Source organism: Phyllobates terribilis, unplaced genomic scaffold (genome assembly GCF_046119375.1).
Source record: "Phyllobates terribilis strain yellow unplaced genomic scaffold, ASM4611937v1 Scaffold_11__3_contigs__length_659146591, whole genome shotgun sequence".
Classification (NCBI taxonomy): Eukaryota; Metazoa; Chordata; class Amphibia; order Anura; family Dendrobatidae; genus Phyllobates; species Phyllobates terribilis.
This window is the reverse complement of record NW_027362771.1, coordinates 613,280,062-613,301,584: the sequence shown is the minus strand read 5'-3', so window position 1 is coordinate 613,301,584 and position 21,523 is coordinate 613,280,062. Positions and strand designations below refer to the sequence as shown.

At 38.3% G+C, this 21,523-nt stretch overlaps 2 protein-coding genes across 4 annotated transcripts in view; one reads left to right on the top strand and one right to left on the bottom strand.

The window, feature by feature from the left end:
- KDM6B (lysine demethylase 6B) overlaps nt 1-21,523 on the top strand; it is a 154,848-nt gene that overhangs the window by 18,370 nt on the left and 114,955 nt on the right. The window contains exon 1 of one of the 3 annotated variants that reach the window (XM_073654467.1): nt 19,004-19,143. The exons of 1 other annotated variant lie outside the window; for it this stretch is intronic. The gene's annotated coding sequence lies outside the window, so the exon portion shown is untranslated. Of the gene's footprint in view, nt 1-19,003; nt 19,144-21,523 lie in introns of those variants that run through there. One more of the 3 variants, XM_073654472.1, reaches the window with a different exon arrangement.
- LOC141167392 (uncharacterized) lies at nt 11,563-14,262 on the bottom strand. Its single transcript, XM_073654799.1, has one exon. It carries the CDS (start codon nt 14,260-14,262, stop codon nt 11,608-11,610), a length of 2,655 nt encoding a protein of 884 aa, XP_073510900.1. The 3' UTR covers nt 11,563-11,607.

Below are 21,523 nucleotides of genomic sequence, written 5' to 3'. Positions count from 1 at the left end.
CCCCAATAAGGAGGTGCAGAGACAACATTAAATCATTAGGTAGTGTGGTAGTCTACTAGTGTGTTGTGAGGTCCCCTAGACCTGGTGTGGCCAGTGTCCTGAACCCGAACCCCTTTTCCTGGTGTGGCCAGTGTCCTGATCCCGATGTCCCTGGTCCTTGTGCAGTCAGTCCTGAACCCATAGTCCCTGATCCTTGTGTGGCCAGTCCTGAACCCATAGTCCCTGATCCTTGTGTGGCCAGTCCTGAACCCATAGTCCCTGATCCTTGTGCAGTCAGTCCTGAACCCATAGTCCCTGATCCTTGTGTGGCCAGTCCTGAGCCCATAGTCCCTGATCCTTGTGCAGTCAGTCCTGAACCCATAGTCCCTGATCCTTGTGTGGCCAGTCCTGAACCCATAGTCCCTGATCCTTGTGTGGCCAGTCCTGAACCCATAGTCCCTGATCCTTGTGTGGCCAGTCCTGAACCCATAGTCCCTGATCCTTGTGTGGCCAGTCCTGAGCCCATAGTCCCTGATCCTTGTGCAGTCAGTCCTGAACCCATAGTCCCTGATCCTTGTGCAGTCAGTCCTGAACCCATAGTCCCTGATCCTTGTGCAGTCAGTCCTGAACCCATAGTCCCTGATCCTTGTGTGGCCAGTCCTGAGCCCATAGTCCCTGATCCTTGTGTGGCCAGTCCTGAGCCCATAGTCCCTGATCCTTGTGTGGCCAGTCCTGAGCCCATAGTCCCTGATCCTTGTGTGGCCAGTCCTGAGCCCATAGTCCCTGATCCTTGTGCAGTCAGTCCTGAACCCATAGTCCCTGATCCTTGTGTGGCCAGTCCTGAGCCCATAGTCCCTGATCCTTGTGCAGTCAGTCCTGAACCCATAGTCCCTGATCCTTGTGCGGCCAGTCCTGAGCCCATAGTCCCTGATCCTTGTGCAGTCAGTCCTGAACCCATAGTCCCTGATCCTTGTGCAGTCAGTCCTGAACCCATAGTCCCTGATCCTTGTGTGGCCAGTCCTGAACCCATAGTCCCTGATCCTTGTGTGGCCAGTCCTGAGCCCATAGTCCCTGATCCTTGTGCAGTCAGTCCTGAGCCCATAGTCCCTGATCCTTGTGTGGCCAGTCCTGAACCCATAGTCCCTGATCCTTGTGCAGCCAGTCATGAACCCTTAGTCCCTGATCCTTGTGCAGCCAGTCCTGAACACGAAGTCCCTGGTCCTTGTGCGTCCAGTCATGAACCCGTAGTCTCTGGTCCTTATGCGGAGAGTCCTGAACCTGTAGTTTCTGGTCTTTGCGTAGTCAGTCCTGAACCTGAATCCCTGGTCCCTGAGTGGCTAGTGCCTGGACCTCGTCCCCAGTCCATGTGCGGCTAGTAATCTGTTTCGGATACCCGTGTGTCTGAAAGTATGCCTATCCGGGCATTCCGTGTATCTGGAGTGTCATAACAGTCTCTGAATCAGCCCTGTCTGAGGCTCTGTGTCAGTACCCATTCTACCCGTGGATCCTGAACCTAGTAGTCTGAACTGAGCCAGAGTCCTATCCGTATCTGCGTACCTGACCCCAGGGGTCAGCAGCTGCAGTACTGGGAACTGCCTAGGAGTGGTACCTTGCGGCTACCTGCAGTACAAACCGGACTCCATGATCAGGAGCTCCAGTGAACACCAGGTAGCCGCTTAGCTACGCTCCTCCTAGGTAAGCCCGGCTCCACGCCACTGTGGGTCCACGAACCACGTGCGCCACCTGCGTGCATAACAGCAGTACTGACCAGTGTAGAGAAGAATCCAGCACTGGGGTGAAATAAAACAACATGGAGGATATTATGCCGACAGCAGTACTGACCAGAGTAAGTGTGAATCCAGCACTGGGGTGAAATAAAACATCATGAAGGATATTATGCCGACAGCAGTACTGACCAGTGTAGATGTGAATCCAGCACTGGGGTGAAATAAAACAACATGGAGGATATTATGCCGACAGCAGTACTGACCAGTGTAGATGTGAATCCAGCACTGGGGTGAAATAAAACAACATGGAGGATATTATGCCGACAGCAGTACTGACCAGTGTAGATGTGAATCCAGCACTGGGGTGAAATAAAACATCATGAAGGATATTATGCAGACAGCAGTACTGACCAGTGTAGATGTGAATCCAGCACTGGGGTGAAATAAAACATCATGGAGGATATTATACAGACAGAGTGATTGACCAACAAAGATCACTGCAAAAGCAAGGCATTTAATAGTCCACAAGGTTACAGAAGTACCCAAGGTAACCTTTAAGTAACTAAAGGCCTCATTCACAATAGCTAATGTTAATAAGTCCACCATCAGGAGCATTGTCAGTATTGCATGGAGAAAGCGACTGCTCCCCAAACAGAAAATTGCTGTGTGTCTGCAGTTTGCTAAAGATCACCTGGACGAGCAAGAAGCCTACTGGAGCAATGTTTTGTGACAACTGAGACCAATATAGAGCTTCTTGGTATACATGAGAAGTGTTATCTTGGGATAAACAAAAAACACTCATTACAGCATAAAAACCTCCTACCATCTGTGAAACACGGTGGACATATCATGGTATGGGCCGGTTTTTCTGCATCTAGGCCAGGATGGCCGCCATCATCGTTGGACCAAGGAATTCTGAATTTTACCAGCAAACCAGCAAATGTCCATGAGCTCTGGAGAATGTAGGTCATGCAGCAAGACAACCTAAAGCCATCAATCTTTCATGGTTAAAGATACATAAATGTTTGGAATGCAGGGCTGTGGAGTCGGAGTTGTGCAGTCGGAGTCGGAGCCCGTTTTGGTGGAGTCGGAGGTTTGGCTTACCGACTCCACAGCCCTGTTGGAATGGCCAAGACTCAGTCCTGACCTTAATCCTACATAAATATTTTGGAAGGAACTGAAGCGATCAGTTCATATGAGAAAACCCACCAACATAACAGAGATGAAGCTGTTCTGAAGGGAGCTTTAGGCTAAACTTCCTCCAAGCTGATGTGCCGGACCAAGTAACCCTGCACATGTTCTGCGCCTGTGACATGCTGTGTGCAGCGGCGCAGTGCATAGTCTGCGGCCTCTCCTGTGCATCACCTCTGCAGCCTGCTGACAAGTTGGAATGATCTATATGTCTGACGTGATCTGGCCACACCTATGTGATGCCAGCGTAAAGCATCATGGGACATATAGTCTACTGTTGGCAGACAGTCATTTTAACCCTAACAATCAGGATCGGGCAGACAGAAGAATGGTGTCATGTGTGGGCCGGGATATAAAGTGGTGAGAATGATTTCTGGAGCTTATGTTTGTAGCTATGATTTAATCATCTGCTTCCAAAATCTTCTATATAATACCCGACAATATGCCATACAGAATGACTGGTCACAAAGACAATAATGACTGACGTGATGCCATATGGTAGTACCAGCTACACTGCCTAAATAATGCCTTTGAAGGAGCCATATGCCGGTATACCAGCCATAATAACTAGATAACGATATCAGTTTGTTACAGTGGTCTATGTATAAAGCCGGGAACTGTGCTGCATGGAAGTACCAGCCTCAGGGTATGTGCCCACGTAGCGTTTTACAAGCGCATATGCTGAGGAATTTCCGCAGCGTAAACGCTTGGGAAACGCTTGGCAATCCGCGCCCCATGGTCCCCAATGACAAGCCGCAATGTCAATGCCCATGATGCGGATTTTCCCGCAGCGTTTCTGCAGCGCTCAAAAATCCGCAGCATGTCCATTAATTTTGCGGACACGCAGCGTAATCGCCACCATTGACTTCCATTGAAACGCATAATATCCGTGTCAGTACATTTGTACACACGGATATTATGCGTTTCTATGTGCGGATGGTACCCGGGTCTGGAGAAGAGGAGACTGTCATCCAGACCTGGGTACCATAGAACCTGTAAAAAAAAGAATTTAAAATAAAAAAATAAAGATTATACTTACCTTCCGATGTCCTCCCGGTGTTTTGTCCGCTCCGTCCGGTGTCTTGCATTGCTCTCGCTGTTGTGAAGGACCTGCCATGACGTCACTGAGTCATGTGACCCATCACATGGCTCAATGACGTTACCGCAGGTCCTTCACACCACCGCGAGCAACGCAAGACACCGGACGGAGCGGACAAAACACCGGGAGGACATCGGAAGGTAAGTATAATCTTTATTTTTTTATTTTTTACCATTCTTATTCTTTTTTTTTAACTAAGTTGGTCACACTACTATAAATCCATGCCGGCTGCCGGTTGCATGGATTTATATAGTTTGACCAAGTTGTCAAGCACTTTCCAAGTGATGCTAAAATCGCCTGGAAAAGCGCTTGATAAACCGCATGCGGAAATGCATGAAAAAACGCTTGACAAACGCTTCTACCTGGCGGGAAAAACGCATGTAAAAACCGCAAGTGTTTTTCCTGCCAGGGAGAAGCGTAAAAAATCTGCAGCATTTCTGCATCGTGGGCACATAGCCTAAATAAAAATTACCATGACAATGTCTACATACAGTAACACCACCTGACATGATGCCATATGGTAGGACTAACAATAGTGCCCATATAATAGAGCCAACCACAATGGCTAGGTAATAATCTGTCACAGTGCCATATAATAGGATCAGCTAGAATACTTATGTAATATAACAGTAATAACTATCACAGAGCTAATATATTTCATATCGCAATATATGACAACAGGAGCAACATTGGAAATACCTGCAAGAAGTAGCTAAATAATAGCATCAGTGCTCATAGGAGCAGTATTATAGTAGTTATATTCTAGTATATAGAGGCAGTATTATAGTAGTTATATTCTTGTACATAGGGGGCAGTATTATAGTAGTTATATTCTTGTACATAGGGGGCAGTATTATAGTAGTTATATTCTTGTACATAGGGGGCAGTATTATAGTAGTTATATTCTTGTACATAGGGGGCAGTATTATAGTAGTTATATTCTTGTACATAGGGGGCAGTATTATAGTAATTATATTCTTGTATATAGGGGGCAGTATTATAGTAGTTATATTCCTGTACATAGGGGGCAGTATTATAGTAGTTATATTCTTATACATAGGGAGCAGTATTATAGTTATTATATTCTTGTATATAGGAGCAGTATTATAGTAGTTATATTCTTGTACATAGGTGCAGTATTATAGTAGTTATATTCTTGTACATAGGGGGCAGTATTATAGTAGTTATATTCTTGTATATAGGAGCAGTATTATAGTTGTTATATTCTTGTACATAGGAGCAGTATTATAGTTGTTATATTCTTGTACATAGGAGCAGTATTATAGTAGTTATATTCTTGTACACAGGAGCAGTATTATAGTTGTTATATTCTTGTACATAGGAGCAGTATTATAGTAGTTATATTCTTGTACACAGGAGCAGTATTATAGTAGTTATATTCTTGTACATAGGGGCTGTATTATAGTAGTTATATTCTTGTACATAGGAGGCAGTATTATAGTAGTTATATTCTTGTACATAGGAGCAGTATTATAGTAGTTATATTCTTGTACATAGAGGCAGTATTATAGTAGTTATATTCTTGTACATAGGAGCAGTATTATAGTAGTTATATTCTTGTACATAGGAGCAGTATTATAGTAGTTATATTCTTGTACATAGGGGGCAGTATTATAGTAGTTATATTCTTGTATATAGGAGCAGTATTATAGTTGTTATATTCTTGTACATAGGAGCAGTATTATAGTTGTTATATTCTTGTACATAGGAGCAGTATTATAGTAGTTATATTCTTGTACATAGGAGCAGTATTATAGTAGTTATATTCTTGTACATAGGGGTCAGTATTATAGTAGTTATATTCCTGTACATAGGGGCAGTATTATAGTAGCTATATTCTTGTACATAGGAGCAGTATTATAGTAGTTATATTCTTGTACATAGGGGGCAGTATTATAGTAGTTATATTCTTGTATATAGGAGCAGTATTATAGTAGTTATATTCTTGTACATAGGGGGCAGTATTATAGTAGTTATATTCTTGTACATAGGAGCAGTATTATAGTAATTATATTCGTGTACATAGGGGCAGTATTATAGTAATTATATTCTTGTACATAGGGGGTAGTATTATAGTAGTTATATTCTTGTACATAGGGGCAGTATTATAGTAATTATATTCTTGTACATAGGGGGTAGTATTATAGTAGTTATATTCTTGTACATAGGAGGCAGTATTATAGTAGTTATATTCTTGTACATAGGGGGCAGTATTATAGTAGTTATATTCTTGTATATAGGGGGCAGTATTATAGTAGTTATATTCCTGTACATAGGGGGCAGTATTATAGTAGTTATATTCTTATACATAGGTAGCAGTATTATAGTTGTTATATTCTTGTACATAGGAGCAGTATTATAGTTGTTATATTCTTGTACATAGGAGCAGTATTATAGTAGTTATATTCTTGTACACAGGAGCAGTATTATAGTAGTTATATTCTAATACATAGGGAGCAGTATTATAGTTGTTATATTCTTGTACATAGGAGCAGTATTATAGTAGTTATATTCTTGTATATAGGAGCAGTATTATAGTTGTTATATTCTTGTACATAGGAGCAGTATTATAGTTGTTATATTCTTGTACATAGGAGCAGTATTATAGTAGTTATATTCTTGTACACAGGAGCAGTATTATAGTAGTTATATTCTTGTACACAGGAGGCAGTATTATAGTAGTTATATTCTTGTACATAGGGGCAGTATTATAGTAGTTATATTCTTGTACATAGGAGGCAGTATTATAGTAGTTATATTCTTGTACATAGGAGCAGTATTATAGTAGTTATATTCTTGTACATAGAGGGCAGTATTATAGCAGTTATATTCTTGTACATAGGAGGAGTATTATAGTAGTTATATTCTTGTATATAGGAGCAGTATTATAGTAGTTATATTCTTGTACATAGGGGTCAGTATTATAGTAGTTATATTCTTGTACATAGGAGCAGTATTATAGTAGTTATATTCTTGTACATAGGGGGCAGTATTATAGTAGTTATATTCTTGTACATAGGGGCAGTATTATAGTAGTTATATTCTTGTACATAGGGGGCAGTATTATAGCAGTTATATTCTTGTACATAGGGGCAGTATTATAGTAGTTATATTCCTGTACATAGGGGCAGTATTATAGTAGCTATATTCTTGTACATAGGAGCAGTATTATAGTAGTTATATTCTTGTACATAGGGGGCAGTATTATAGTAGTTATATTCTTGTACATAGGGGGCAGTATTATAGTAGTTATATTCTTGTACATAGGGGGCAGTATTATAGTAGTTATATTCTTGTACATAGGAGCAGTATTATAGTAGTTATATTCTTGTACATACGAGCAGTATTATAGTGGTTATATTCTTGTACATAGGGGGGCAGTATTATAGTAGTTATATTCTTGTACATAGGGTGCAGTATTATAGTAGTTATATTCTTGTACATAGGGGCAGTATTATAGTAGTTATATTCTTGTATATAGGGGCAGTATTATAGTAGTTATATTCTTGTACATAGGTGCAGTATTATAGTAGTTATATTCTTGTGCATAGGAGCAGTATTATAGTAGTTATATTCTTGTACATAGGGGCAGTATTATAGTAGTTACATTCTTGTACATAGGGGGCAGCATTATAGTAGCTATAATCTTGTACATAGGAGCAGTATTATAGTAGTTATATTCTTGTATATAGGAGCAGTATTATAGTAGTTATATTCTTGTACATAGGGGTCAGTATTATAGTAGTTATATTCCTGTACATAGGGGCAGTATTATAGTAGCTATATTCTTGTACATAGGAGCAGTATTATAGTAGTTATATTCTTGTACATAGGGGGCAGTATTATAGTAGTTATATTCTTGTATATAGGAGCAGTATTATAGTAGTTATATTCTTGTACATAGGGGGCAGTATTATAGTAGTTATATTCTTGTACATAGGGGGCAGTATTATAGTAGTTATATTCTTGTACATAGGAGGCAGTATTATAGTAGTTATATTCTTGTACATAGGAGCAGTATTATAGTAGTTATATTCTTGTACATACGAGCAGTATTATAGTGGTTATATTCTTGTACATAGGGGGGCAGTATTATAGTAGTTATATTCTTGTACATAGGGTGCAGTATTATAGTAGTTATATTCTTGTACATAGGTGCAGTATTATAGTAGTTATATTCTTGTGCATAGGAGCAGTATTATAGTAGTTATATTCTTGTACATAGGGGCAGTATTATAGTAGTTACATTCTTGTACATAGGGGGCAGCATTATAGTAGCTATAATCTTGTACATAGGAGCAGTATTATAGTAGTTTTATTCTTGTACATAGGAGCAGTTTTATAGTAGTTATATTCTTGTACATAGGAGCAGTATTATAGTAGTTATATTCTTGTACATAGGGGGCAGTATTATAGTAGTTATATTCCAGTACATAGGAGCTGTATTATAGTAGTTATATTCTTGTACATAGGGGGCAGTATTATAGCAGTTATATTCCTGTACATAGGGGGCAGTATTATAGTAGTTATATTCTTGTACATAGAGGGCAGTATTATTGTAGTTATATTCTTGTACATAGGGAGCAGTATTATAGTAGTTATATTCTTGTACATAGGGAGCAGTATTATAGTAGTTATATTCTTGTACATAGGAGCAGTATTATAGTAGTTATATTCTTGTACAAAGGGGGATGTATTATAGTAGTTATATTCTTGTCCATAGGGGGCAGTATTATAGTAGTTATATTCTTGTACATAGAGGGCAGTATTATTGTAGTTATATTCTTGTACATAGGGAGCAGTATTATAGTAGTTATATTCTTGTACATAGGGAGCAGTATTATAGTAGTTATATTCTTGTACATAGGGGGCAGTATTATAGCAGTTATATTCCTGTACATAGGGGGCAGTATTATAGTAGTTATATTCTTGTACATAGAGGGCAGTATTATTGTAGTTATATTCTTGTACATAGGGAGCAGTATTATAGTAGTTATATTCTTGCACATAGTGGGCAGTATTATAGTAGTTATATTCTTGTACATAGGAGCAGTATTATAGTAGTTATATTCTTGTACAAAGGGGGATGTATTATAGTAGTTATATTCTTGTCCATAGGGGGCAGTATTATAGTAGTTATATTCTTGTACATAGAGGGCAGTATTATTGTAGTTATATTCTTGTACATAGGGAGCAGTATTATAGTAGTTATATTCTTGTACATAGGGAGCAGTATTATAGTAGTTATATTCTTGTACATAGGAGCAGTATTATAGTAGTTATATTCTTGTACATAGGAGCAGTATTATAGTAGTTATATTCTTGTACATAGGAGCAGTATTATAGTAGTTATATTCTTGTACAAAGGGGGATGTATTATAGTAGTTATATTCTTGTACATAGGGACAGTATTATAGTAGTTATATTCTTGAAAAAAGGGGGATGTATTATAGTAGTTATATTCTTGTACATAGGGACAGTATTATAGTAGTTATATTCTTGTACATAGGGGGCTGTATTATAGTAGTTATATTCTTGTACATAGAGGGCAGTATTATAGTAGTTATATTCTTGTACATAGGGGCAGTATTATAGTAGTTATATTCTTCTACATAGGGGGCAGTATTATAGTAGTTATATTCTTGTACATAGGGGGCTGTATTATAGTAGTTATATTCTTGTACATAGAGGGCAGTATTATTGTAGTTATATTCTTGTACATAGGGAGCAGTATTATAGTAGTTATATTCTTGTACATAGGGAGCAGTATTATAGTAGTTATATTCTTGTACATAGGAGCAGTATTATAGTAGTTATATTCTTGTACATAGGGGGCAGTATTATAGTAGTTATATTCTTGTACAAAGGGGGATGTATTATAGTAGTTATATTCTTGTCCATAGGGGGCAGTATTATAGTAGTTATATTCTTGTCCATAGGGGGCAGTATTATAGTAGTTATATTCTTGTACATAGGAGCAGTATTATAGTAGTTATATTCTTGTACATAGGAGCAGTATTATAGTAGTTATATTCTTGTACAAAGGGGGATGTATTATAGTAGTTATATTCTTGTACATAGGGGGCAGTATTATAGTAGTTATATTCTTGTACATAGGGAGCAGTATTATAGTAGTTATATTCTTGTACATAGGAGCAGTATTATAGTAGTTATATTCTTGTACAAAGGGGGATGTATTATAGTAGTTATATTCTTGTACATAGGGACAGTATTATAGTAGTTATATTCTTGTACATAGGAGCAGTATTATAGTAGTTATATTCTTGTACAAAGGGGGATGTATTATAGTAGTTATATTCTTGTACATAGGGACAGTATTATAGTAGTTATATTCTTGAAAAAAGGGGGATGTATTATAGTAGTTATATTCTTGTACATAGGGACAGTATTATAGTAGTTATATTCTTGTACATAGGGGGCTGTATTATAGTAGTTATATTCTTGTACATAGAGGGCAGTATTATAGTAGTTATATTCTTGTACATAGGAGCAGTATTATAGTAGTTATATTCTTGTACAAAGGGGGATGTATTATAGTAGTTATATTCTTGTACATAGGGACAGTATTATAGTAGTTATATTCTTGAAAAAAGGGGGATGTATTATAGTAGTTATATTCTTGTACATAGGGACAGTATTATAGTAGTTATATTCTTGTACATAGGGGGCTGTATTATAGTAGTTATATTCTTGTACATAGAGGGCAGTATTATAGTAGTTATATTCTTGTACATAGGGGCAGTATTATAGTAGTTATATTCTTCTACATAGGGGGCAGTATTATAGTAGTTATATTCTTGTACATAGGGGGCTGTATTATAGTAGTTATATTCTTGTACATAGAGGGCAGTATTATTGTAGTTATATTCTTGTACATAGGGAGCAGTATTATAGTAGTTATATTCTTGTACATAGGGAGCAGTATTATAGTAGTTATATTCTTGTACATAGGAGCAGTATTATAGTAGTTATATTCTTGTACATAGGGGGCAGTATTATAGTAGTTATATTCTTGTACAAAGGGGGATGTATTATAGTAGTTATATTCTTGTCCATAGGGGGCAGTATTATAGTAGTTATATTCTTGTCCATAGGGGGCAGTATTATAGTAGTTATATTCTTGTACATAGGAGCAGTATTATAGTAGTTATATTCTTGTACATAGGAGCAGTATTATAGTAGTTATATTCTTGTACAAAGGGGGATGTATTATAGTAGTTATATTCTTGTACATAGGGGGCAGTATTATAGTAGTTATATTCTTGTACATAGGGGCAATTTTTATTATAAAAACCAAACAAATACAATTAAAAATTAAGAAAATTCCTGCAATAATACAAAACTAGATTCACTTGAATTGTACATACATTCGTTACATCTCTAGATTATACAGATAAAGTCAATATAAAGAGTCCACACCTGTGGTTGGAAAAATGAAAAATAAACACTTTGTAAAAGAAACCATCATATTTCAGCACAGTTACACATCCTTCCATAACTTTACACTTTTCTGACTCCTCCTGATTTCTCATGATTTTATCTGGGTTCGGACAATATCTGGTTGACGGTTCATAGATCTGGGTCGGAGTCATCCTGTCCACCACCGGTCTCCATACCAGTCTCTACCTGAGTGCCCACAGGTAAGGGCTTCCGCTTTGGCGGGGGACAGTCCTCAACATCCCTATCACACTCTGTGTCTATTTTTTTAAGTTCATCCTCAAAATCCCCGTTAGACAGAACATCAAACCTATTAGACACGACCATTACTCCTGCAGAACTCTGGACCTTCCTCCTGGCACTCTGGCCAGTGTCATACTCCTCCTCAGGTTTACGGGAGGTCTTGTCCTTTTTCTTCCTTTTACTCTGATTCTGGCTATTTCCTTCAGATACAGATGGTAATACTGAAGTAGCGCTTTTCTGTGACTGCTGCTCCTGAGGGACGACCTCCATGCTCCCCTGTGCCCCCGCTGAGCACGGCAGCTCTGGTGGTACCTGAGTGAACCCCTGGTGGACCTCTGACAATAAAGCCTCCTCCTCCTCCAGAGTCTCTGCCCCCGCCACCAAATCCTCATCAGGAAAGTCCTTACAGATGTTGTGCCAGGCGTCTGGACAGTCCCGGTGAGGGTGGCCGATCTTACCACAGAGGTTGCACCTGATGTTCTGACAGTCTGCAGCTACATGGCCGACTTCCCCGCACAGGCTGCACTTCACCACTGTACAGGTATTCGCCAGGTGACCCGCCTTGCCACATTTGAAGCACTTTCGGGGCTGGCCGGGGTAGAAACATACACCCTTCTCCCTCCCAATAAAGAAGGAGTTGGGTAGGTGGGCAGTGATGTTATTACACTGGCGCAGCTTCACCAGGACCTTCCACCCACCCGTCCAGATACCATCGTTATCTCTGCTTCTGGTGAGGTCAGAGACGAGGTCGCAATGCCTCCGGAGCCACACCACAATGTCCTGCGGGGGAACAGACTCATTCCAGAAGATGACATTAACCGTAACCGTATCTGGCTTAGAGATGGGAATAAAGCTGAACTTACTCCAGCCCTCAGCGTCTCTGAACTTGGGGAAATTGGCCCAGAATCTGTCCAGATCAGACATGAGCTTAAAGCTGACATCATAGCCCTGCCTGTCTGGTAGATTAATTACCGCCCAGATGTTAACTGGCGCAAACCCCATCTGCTGGCACAGGAGCTCCCTGACCACAAACCTCCTGTCGGGCAGATCTTCCTTGGCACCTCTGTGCCTGAAACGCACGACGTTCCTCCGTTTAAACGCCTGGCCGGTATAATTAGCGCCAGAGGTAAAGGACGGAGCACCATGGCTCCAGGCATTACTGGGGGGAACTTGTGGGGTCACACAGGGCTGACTGACAGGGTGAGGGTCTGCTGCAGGGGGACCCTGTGTGCTTGGAATCAAAGGAGGAAAATCACAGACATTATCATGCACATTGTTATCATCAACATCAATGTCATTATCATACTGCGCCATGTCCACCACAGATTCTGTGCTCCCTCCAACCCCCGACCCCACAGATACAGTATGATTATCCCCAGCATGAGAGCCCTGCTGGGCACCACCAGAAACTAATGACACATGTCCACTGTCCGGCTGCTGTGCTGGGCATCCTGGGACTTGTGGTACCACCGTTGTACCCTGCACTCCATGCTCCTGCTTGGGATCTGCCGCAGGCTCTTGCGGCTCCTGGTGCAGTCCCTTTTGGAACAAGAAGCTTGCGGGTTGCAGCACTGGCCGCACCGGCTTCTGGGGCCCACCTGGGACAATGTCTGACTGTGAATCAGCAGAGTACGGCAGATTGAACATAAACGGTTCCTGGTTCCTGTAAGTCTCTGCCAGGGGCCCCATCCTCTCAAACACACAGTCTATGTCCTTCACCACATTTGCCAGCTCTACCCCCATTGAGTTCAGCTTCCGGTCATACACGGTGTGATCCCCGGGATCCTCAGCCTTTATTTTATATGCACAGTCTATTGATACCTGTATTAGCTGCTTCTGCTGCTGTAACACACGCAACCTCTCCACCAGTCCTGGGATGTCCTCTGCAATCTGCAGCCCTGGTGCACATGGAGTCTCCTGGGATCCTGCCTTCAGCGAGCTCTCTGGCTGCTTGGACTTAGATGTCTCCTTGGTTTTAACCACCGTTGGTTTCGTGGCTCCAGGCTCCACAGCACTATTACTGCTGCCACCTGACTGCGACCTCGTGCGTCCAGAGCCCGCCATGCTGGTCACCACGTGCTTCTGCTGCAGGTTCTCCTGGAGGGTCTGTCTCTCCAGAGATGTCCTCCTCTGCCGGCTTGGAGTGAGCTGCACACCTGAGGCCGGTGATGGGATCTGCCTCACCTCCTGGCCAACAAGCTGCTTTCCTCCATTCAGCTTCCCAGCAGTAGATTCCTTCTGGATCTTTCCTAATTGCACTTCACTCTGCTTGCCTTGGCTGGCCGACTGCTTTACTGTCACCTTCTTACATACGACCACGGCTTTTCCTTCTTCCTTTACTTTACTCACTTTCACAACTTCATCTTTCTTGTTGCTGCTGTTACTTCCATTCGGAGCTTTCTTCTCCTCAGAGATCGCTTTGGGATTTCCATCCACATTAGAAAGAGCTTGGGAGTTTCCTCCCAGTGTAGGCCTGGAAGCCTGGGCCTTGCTTGGAGAGCTTACCCGCCCAGGGAGGCCCCTCCCCGGGCTTGCTCCAGACATCAGGAGAACCACTGACACACGTCCTCACAGCTAGGAGGCAGTATTATAGTAGTTATATTCCTGTACATAGGGGGCAGTATTATAGTAGTTATATTCTTGTACATAGGAGCAGTATTATAGTAGTTATATTCTTGTACATAGGAGCAGTATTATAGTAGTTATATTCTTGTACATAGGGGCAGTATAATAGTAGTTATATTCTTGTACATAGGAGCAGTATTATAGTAGTTTTATTCTTGTACATAGGAGCAGTATTATAGTAGTTATATTATTGTACATAGGAGCAGTATTATAGTAGTTATATTATTGTACATAGGAGCAGTATTATAGTAGTTATATTCTTGTACATAGGAGCAGAATTATGGTAGTTATATTCTTGTACATAGGGGGCAGTATTATAGTAGTTATATTCTTGTATATAGGAGCAGTATTATAGTAGTTATATTCTTGTACATAGGGGTCAGTATTATAGCAGTTATATTCTTGTACATACAGGGCAGTATTATAGTAGTTATATTCCTGTACATAGGATCAGTATTATAGTAGTTATACTCTTGTACATAGGAGCAGTATTATAGTAGTTATATTCTTGTACATAGGAGGCAGTATTATAGTAGTTATATTCTTGTACATAGGGGGCAGTATTATAGTAGTTATATTCTTGTACATAGAGGGCAGTATTATAGTAGTTATATTCTTGTACATAGGGGGCAGTATTATAGTAGTTATATTCTTGTACATAGGGGGCAGTATTATAGTAGTTATATTCTTGTACATAGGAGCAGTATTATAGTAGTTATATTCTTGTACATAGGTGGCAGTATTATAGTAGTTATATTCTTGTACATAGGGGGCAGTATTATAGTAGTTATATTCTTGTACATAGGAGCAGTATTATAGTAGTTATATTCTTGTACATAGGGGGCAGTATTATAGTAGTTATATTCTTGTACATAGGGGGCAGTATTATAGTAGTTATATTCTTGTACATAGGAGCAGTATTATAGTAGTTATATTCTTGTACATAGGTGGCAGTATTATAGTAGTTATATTCTTGTACATAGGTGGCAGTATTATAGTAGTTATATTCTTGTACATAGGGGGCAGTATTATAGTAGTTATATTCTTGTACATAGGAGCAGTATTATAGTAGTTATATTCTTGTACATAGGGGGCAGTATTATAGTAGTTATATTCTTGTACATAGGGGGCAGTATTATAGTAGTTATATTCTTGTACATAGGGGGCAGTATTATAGTAGTTATATTCTTGTACATTAGGGGGTAGTATTATAGTAGTTATATTCTTGTACATAGGGGGCAGTATTATAGTAGTTATATTCTTGTACATAGGGAGCAGTATTATAGTAGTTATATTCTTGTACATAGGAGTAGTATTATAGTAGTTATATTCTTGTACATAGGGGCAGCATTATAGTAGTTATATTCTTGTACATAGGAGGCAGTATTATAGTAGTTATATTCTTGTGCATAGGGGCAGTATTATAGTAGTTATATTCTTGTACATAGAGGGCAGTATTATAGTAGTTATATTCTTGTACATAGGGGGCAGTATTATAGTAGTTATATTCTTGTACATAGGAGTAGTATTATAGTAGTTATATTCTTGTACATAGGAGGCAGTATTATAGTAGTTATATTCTTTTACATAGCAGCAGTATTATAGTAGTTATATTCATGTACATAGGAGCAGTATTATAGTAGTTATATTCTTGTGCATAGGGGCAGTATTATAGTAGTTATATTCTTGTACATAGGAGTAGTATTATAGTAGTTATATTGTACATAGGGGCAGTATTATAGTAGTTATATTCATGTACATAGGAGCAGTATTATAGTAGTTATATTCTTGTGCATAGGGGCAGTATTATAGTAGTTATATTCTTGTACATAGGAGCAGTATTATAGTAGTTATATTCTTGTACATAGGGGACAGTATTATAGTAGTTATATTCTTGTACATAGGGGCAGTATTATAGTAGTTATATTCTTGTACATAGGAGCAGTATTATAGTAGTTATATTCTTGTACATAGGAGCAGTATTATAGTAGTTATATTCTTGTACATAGGAGCAGTATTATAGTAGTTATATTCTTGTACATAGGGGACAGTATTATAGTAGTTATATTCTTGTACATAGGGGCAGTATTATAGTAGTTATATTCTTGTACATAGGAGCAGTATTATAGTAGTTATATTCTTCTACATAGGGGCAGTATTATAGTAGTTATATTCTTCTACATAGGGGTCAGTATTATAGTAGTTATATTCTTGTACATAGGGGGCAGTATTATAGTAGTTATATTCTTGTACATAGGAGCAGTATTATAGTATATATATTCTTGTACATAGAGGGCAGTATTATAGTAGTTATATTCTTGTACATAGGGGGCAGTATTATAGTAGTTATATTCTTGTACATAGGAGGCAGTATTATAGTAGTTATATTCTTGTACATAGGAGGCAGTATTATAGTAGTTATATTCTTGTATATAGGGGGCAGTATTATAGTAGTTATATTCTTGTACATAGGAGGCAGTATTATAGTAGTTATATTCTTGTACATAGGGGGCAGTATTATAGTAGTTATATTCTTGTACATAGGAGGCAGTATTATAGTAGTTATATTCTTGTACATAGGGGCAGTATTATAGTAGTTATATTCTTGTACATAGAGGGCAGTATTATAGTAGTTATATTCTTGTACATAGGGGGCAGTATTATAGTAGTTATATTCTTGTACATAGGAGGCAGTATTATAGTAGTTATATTCTTGTACATAGGGGGCAGTATTATAGTAGTTATATTCTTGTACATAGGAGGCAGTATTATAGTAGTTATATTCTTGTACATAGGGGGCAGTATTATAGTAGTTATATTCTTGTATATAGGGGGCAGTATTATAGTAGTTATATTCCTGTACATAGGGAGCAGTATTATAGTAGTTATATTCTTGTACATAGGGGGCAGTATTATAGTAGCTATATTCTTGTACATAGGGGCAGTATTATAGTAGTTATATTCTTGTACATAGGAGGCAGTATTATAGTAGTTATATTCTTGTACATAGGAGCAGTATTATAGTAGTTGTATTCTTGTACATAGGAGGCAGTATTATAGTAGTTATATTCTTGTACATAGGGGACAGTATTATAGTAGTTATATTCTTGTACATAGGGGCAGTATTATAGTAGTTATATTCTTGTACATAGGAGCAGTATTATAGTAGTTATATTCTTGTACATAGGAGCAGTATTATAGTAGTTATATTCTTGTACATAGGAGCAGTATTATAGTAGTTATATTCTTGTACATAGGGGACAGTATTATAGTAGTTATATTCTTGTACATAGGGGCAGTATTATAGTAGTTATATTCTTGTACATAGGAGCAGTATTATAGTAGTTATATTCTTCTACATAGGGGCAGTATTATAGTAGTTATATTCTTCTACATAGGGGTCAGTATTATAGTAGTTATATTCTTGTACATAGGGGGCAGTATTATAGTAGTTATATTCTTGTACATAGGAGCAGTATTATAGTATATATATTCTTGTACATAGAGGGCAGTATTATAGTAGTTATATTCTTGTACATAGGGGGCAGTATTATAGTAGTTATATTCTTGTACATAGGAGGCAGTATTATAGTAGTTATATTCTTGTACATAGGAGGCAGTATTATAGTAGTTATATTCTTGTATATAGGGGGCAGTATTATAGTAGTTATATTCTTGTACATAGGAGGCAGTATTATAGTAGTTATATTCTTGTACATAGGGGGCAGTATTATAGTAGTTATATTCTTGTACATAGGAGGCAGTATTATAGTAGTTATATTCTTGTACATAGGGGCAGTATTATAGTAGTTATATTCTTGTACATAGAGGGCAGTATTATAGTAGTTATATTCTTGTACATAGGGGGCAGTATTATAGTAGTTATATTCTTGTACATAGGAGGCAGTATTATAGTAGTTATATTCTTGTACATAGGGGGCAGTATTATAGTAGTTATATTCTTGTACATAGGAGGCAGTATTATAGTAGTTATATTCTTGTACATAGGGGGCAGTATTATAGTAGTTATATTCTTGTATATAGGGGGCAGTATTATAGTAGTTATATTCCTGTACATAGGGAGCAGTATTATAGTAGTTATATTCTTGTACATAGGGGGCAGTATTATAGTAGCTATATTCTTGTACATAGGGGCAGTATTATAGTAGTTATATTCTTGTACATAGGAGGCAGTATTATAGTAGTTATATTCTTGTACATAGGAGCAGTATTATAGTAGTTGTATTCTTGTACATAGGAGGCAGTATTATAGTAGTTATATTCTTGTACATAGGAGCAGTATTATAGTAGTTATATTCTTGTACATAGGAGCAGTATTATAGTAGTTGTATTCTTGTACATAGGAGGCAGTATTATAGTAGTTATATTCTTGTACATAGGGGGCAGTATTATAGTAGTTGTATTCTTGTACATAGGAGGCAGTATTATAGTAGTGATATTCTTGTACATAGGTGGCAGTATTATAGTAGTTATATTCTTGTACATAGGGGGCAGTATTATAGTAGTTGTATTCTTGTACATAGGAGGCAGTATTATAGTAGTGATATTCTTGTACATAGGTGGCAGTATTATAGTAGTTATATTTTTGTACACAGGACAAGTCATCTGAGTACAGTCCGATGTTTTCCACGGATCCATAGATATGAATGGGTGTGTGCCATCCGATTATTGGAAGCAAATTGTGGATGCTGCGATTTTTTTGGACATGTGCACAGCCCACAGAATAACATGGGGACGAGTGCGAGTAGTAGTCGTCTGTACCTGCCCTAAAGGAAAATAGTAAGAAATGTTAAATTCTAATATCCATCTCATTATTCATGTTTTTACATCATGAGACATTGTTCTTGTTTATGTTGCATGGGTGAATCAATTCTGAAATATCTATGGAAATATAAAGTTTCATGCGATATTTTATGAATACCCCAGTGTCCTAGTGGCATCGTGGTGATAATCGGCCATATTGTGCGTGGCACTGTGTGCGATGATGGCATGAAGAGGCAGTGTTCACTTCTTCTGGAAAGCAAATAAAACCTGTGTAACTACAGGTGCATCTCACTAAATTAGAATATCATCAAAAAGTTAATTTATTTCAGCTCTTCAATACAAAAAGTGAAACTCCTAGATTATATAGAGTCATTACACACAGAGGGATCTATTATATAGAGTCATTACACACAGAGGGATCTATTATATAGTCATTACACACAGAGGGATCTATTATATAGTCATTACACGCAGAGGGATCTATTATATAGAGTCATTACACGCAGAGGGATCTATTATATAGAGTCATTACACGCAGAGGGATCTATTATATAGAGTCATTACACACAGAGGGATCTATTATATAGAGTCATTACACACAGAGGGATCTATTATATAGAGTCATTACACACAGAGGGATCTATTATATAGAGTCATTACACACAGAGGGATCTATTATATAGAGTCATTACACACAGAGGGATCTATTATATAGAGTCATTACACACAGAGGGATCTATTATATAGAGTCATTAAACACAGAGGGATCTATTATATAGTCATTACACACAGAGGGATCTATTATATAGTCATTACACGCAGAGGGATCTATTATATAGAGTCATTACACGCAGAGGGATCTATTATATAGAGTCATTACACGCAGAGGGATCTATTATATAAAGTCATTACACGCAGAGGGATCTATTATATAGAGTCATTACACGCAGAGGGATCTATTATATAGAGTCATTACATGCAGAGGGATCTATTATATAGAGTCATTACACGCAGAGGGATCTATTATATAGAGTCATTACACGCAGAGGGATCTATTATATAGAGTCATTACACACAGAGGGATCTATTATATAGTCATTACACACAGAGGGATCTATTATATAGAGTCATTACACACAGAGCGATCTATTATATAGAGTCATTACACACAGAGGGATCTATTATATAGAGTCATTACACGCAGAGGGATCTATTATATAGAGTCATTACACGCAGAGGGATCTATTATATAGAGTCATTACACGCAGAGGGATCTATTATATAGAGTCATTACACGCAGAGGGATCTATTATATAGAGTCATTACACGCAGAGGGATCTATTATATAGAGTCATTACACACAGAGGGATCTATTATATAGAGTCATTACACACAGAGGGATCTATTATATAGAGTCATTACACACAGAGGGATCTATTATATAGAGTCATTACACACAGAGGGATCTATTATATAGAGTCATTACACACAGAGGGATCTATTATATAGAGTCATTACACACAGAGGGATCTATTATATAGAGTCATTACACACAGAGGGATCTATTATATAGTCATTACACGCAGAGGGATCTATTATATAGAGTCATTACACGCAGAGGGATCTATTATATAGAGTCATTACACGCAGAGGGATCTATTATATAGAGTCATTACACGCAGAGGGATCTATTATATAGAGTCATTACACGCAGAGGGATCTATTATATAGAGTCATTACACGCAGAGGGATCTATTATATAGAGTCATTACACGCAGACGGATCTATTATATAGAGTCATTACACGCAGAGGGATCTATTATATAGAGTCATTACACGCAGAGGGATCTATTATATAGTCATTACACACAGAGCGATCTATTATATAGAGTCATTACACACAGAGCGATCTATTATATAGAGTCATTACACACAGAGGGATCTATTATATAGAGTCATTACACGCAGAGGGATCTATTATATAGAGTCATTACACGCAGAGGGATCTATTATATAGAGTCATTACACGCAGAGGGATCTATTATATAGAGTCATTACACGCAGAGGGATCTATTATATAGAGTCATTACACGCAGAGGGATCTATTATATAGAGTCATTACACGCAGAGGGATCTATTATATAGAGTCATTACACGCAGAGCGATCTATTATATAGAGTCATTACACGCAGAGGGATCTATTATATAGAGTCATTACACGCAGAGGGATCTATTATATAGAGTCATTACACGCAGAGGGATCTATTATATAGAGTCATTACACGCAGAGGGATCTATTATATAGAGTCATTACACGCAGAGGGATCTATTATATAGAGTCATTACACGCAGAGCGATCTGTTATATAGAGTCATTACACGCAGAGGGATCTATT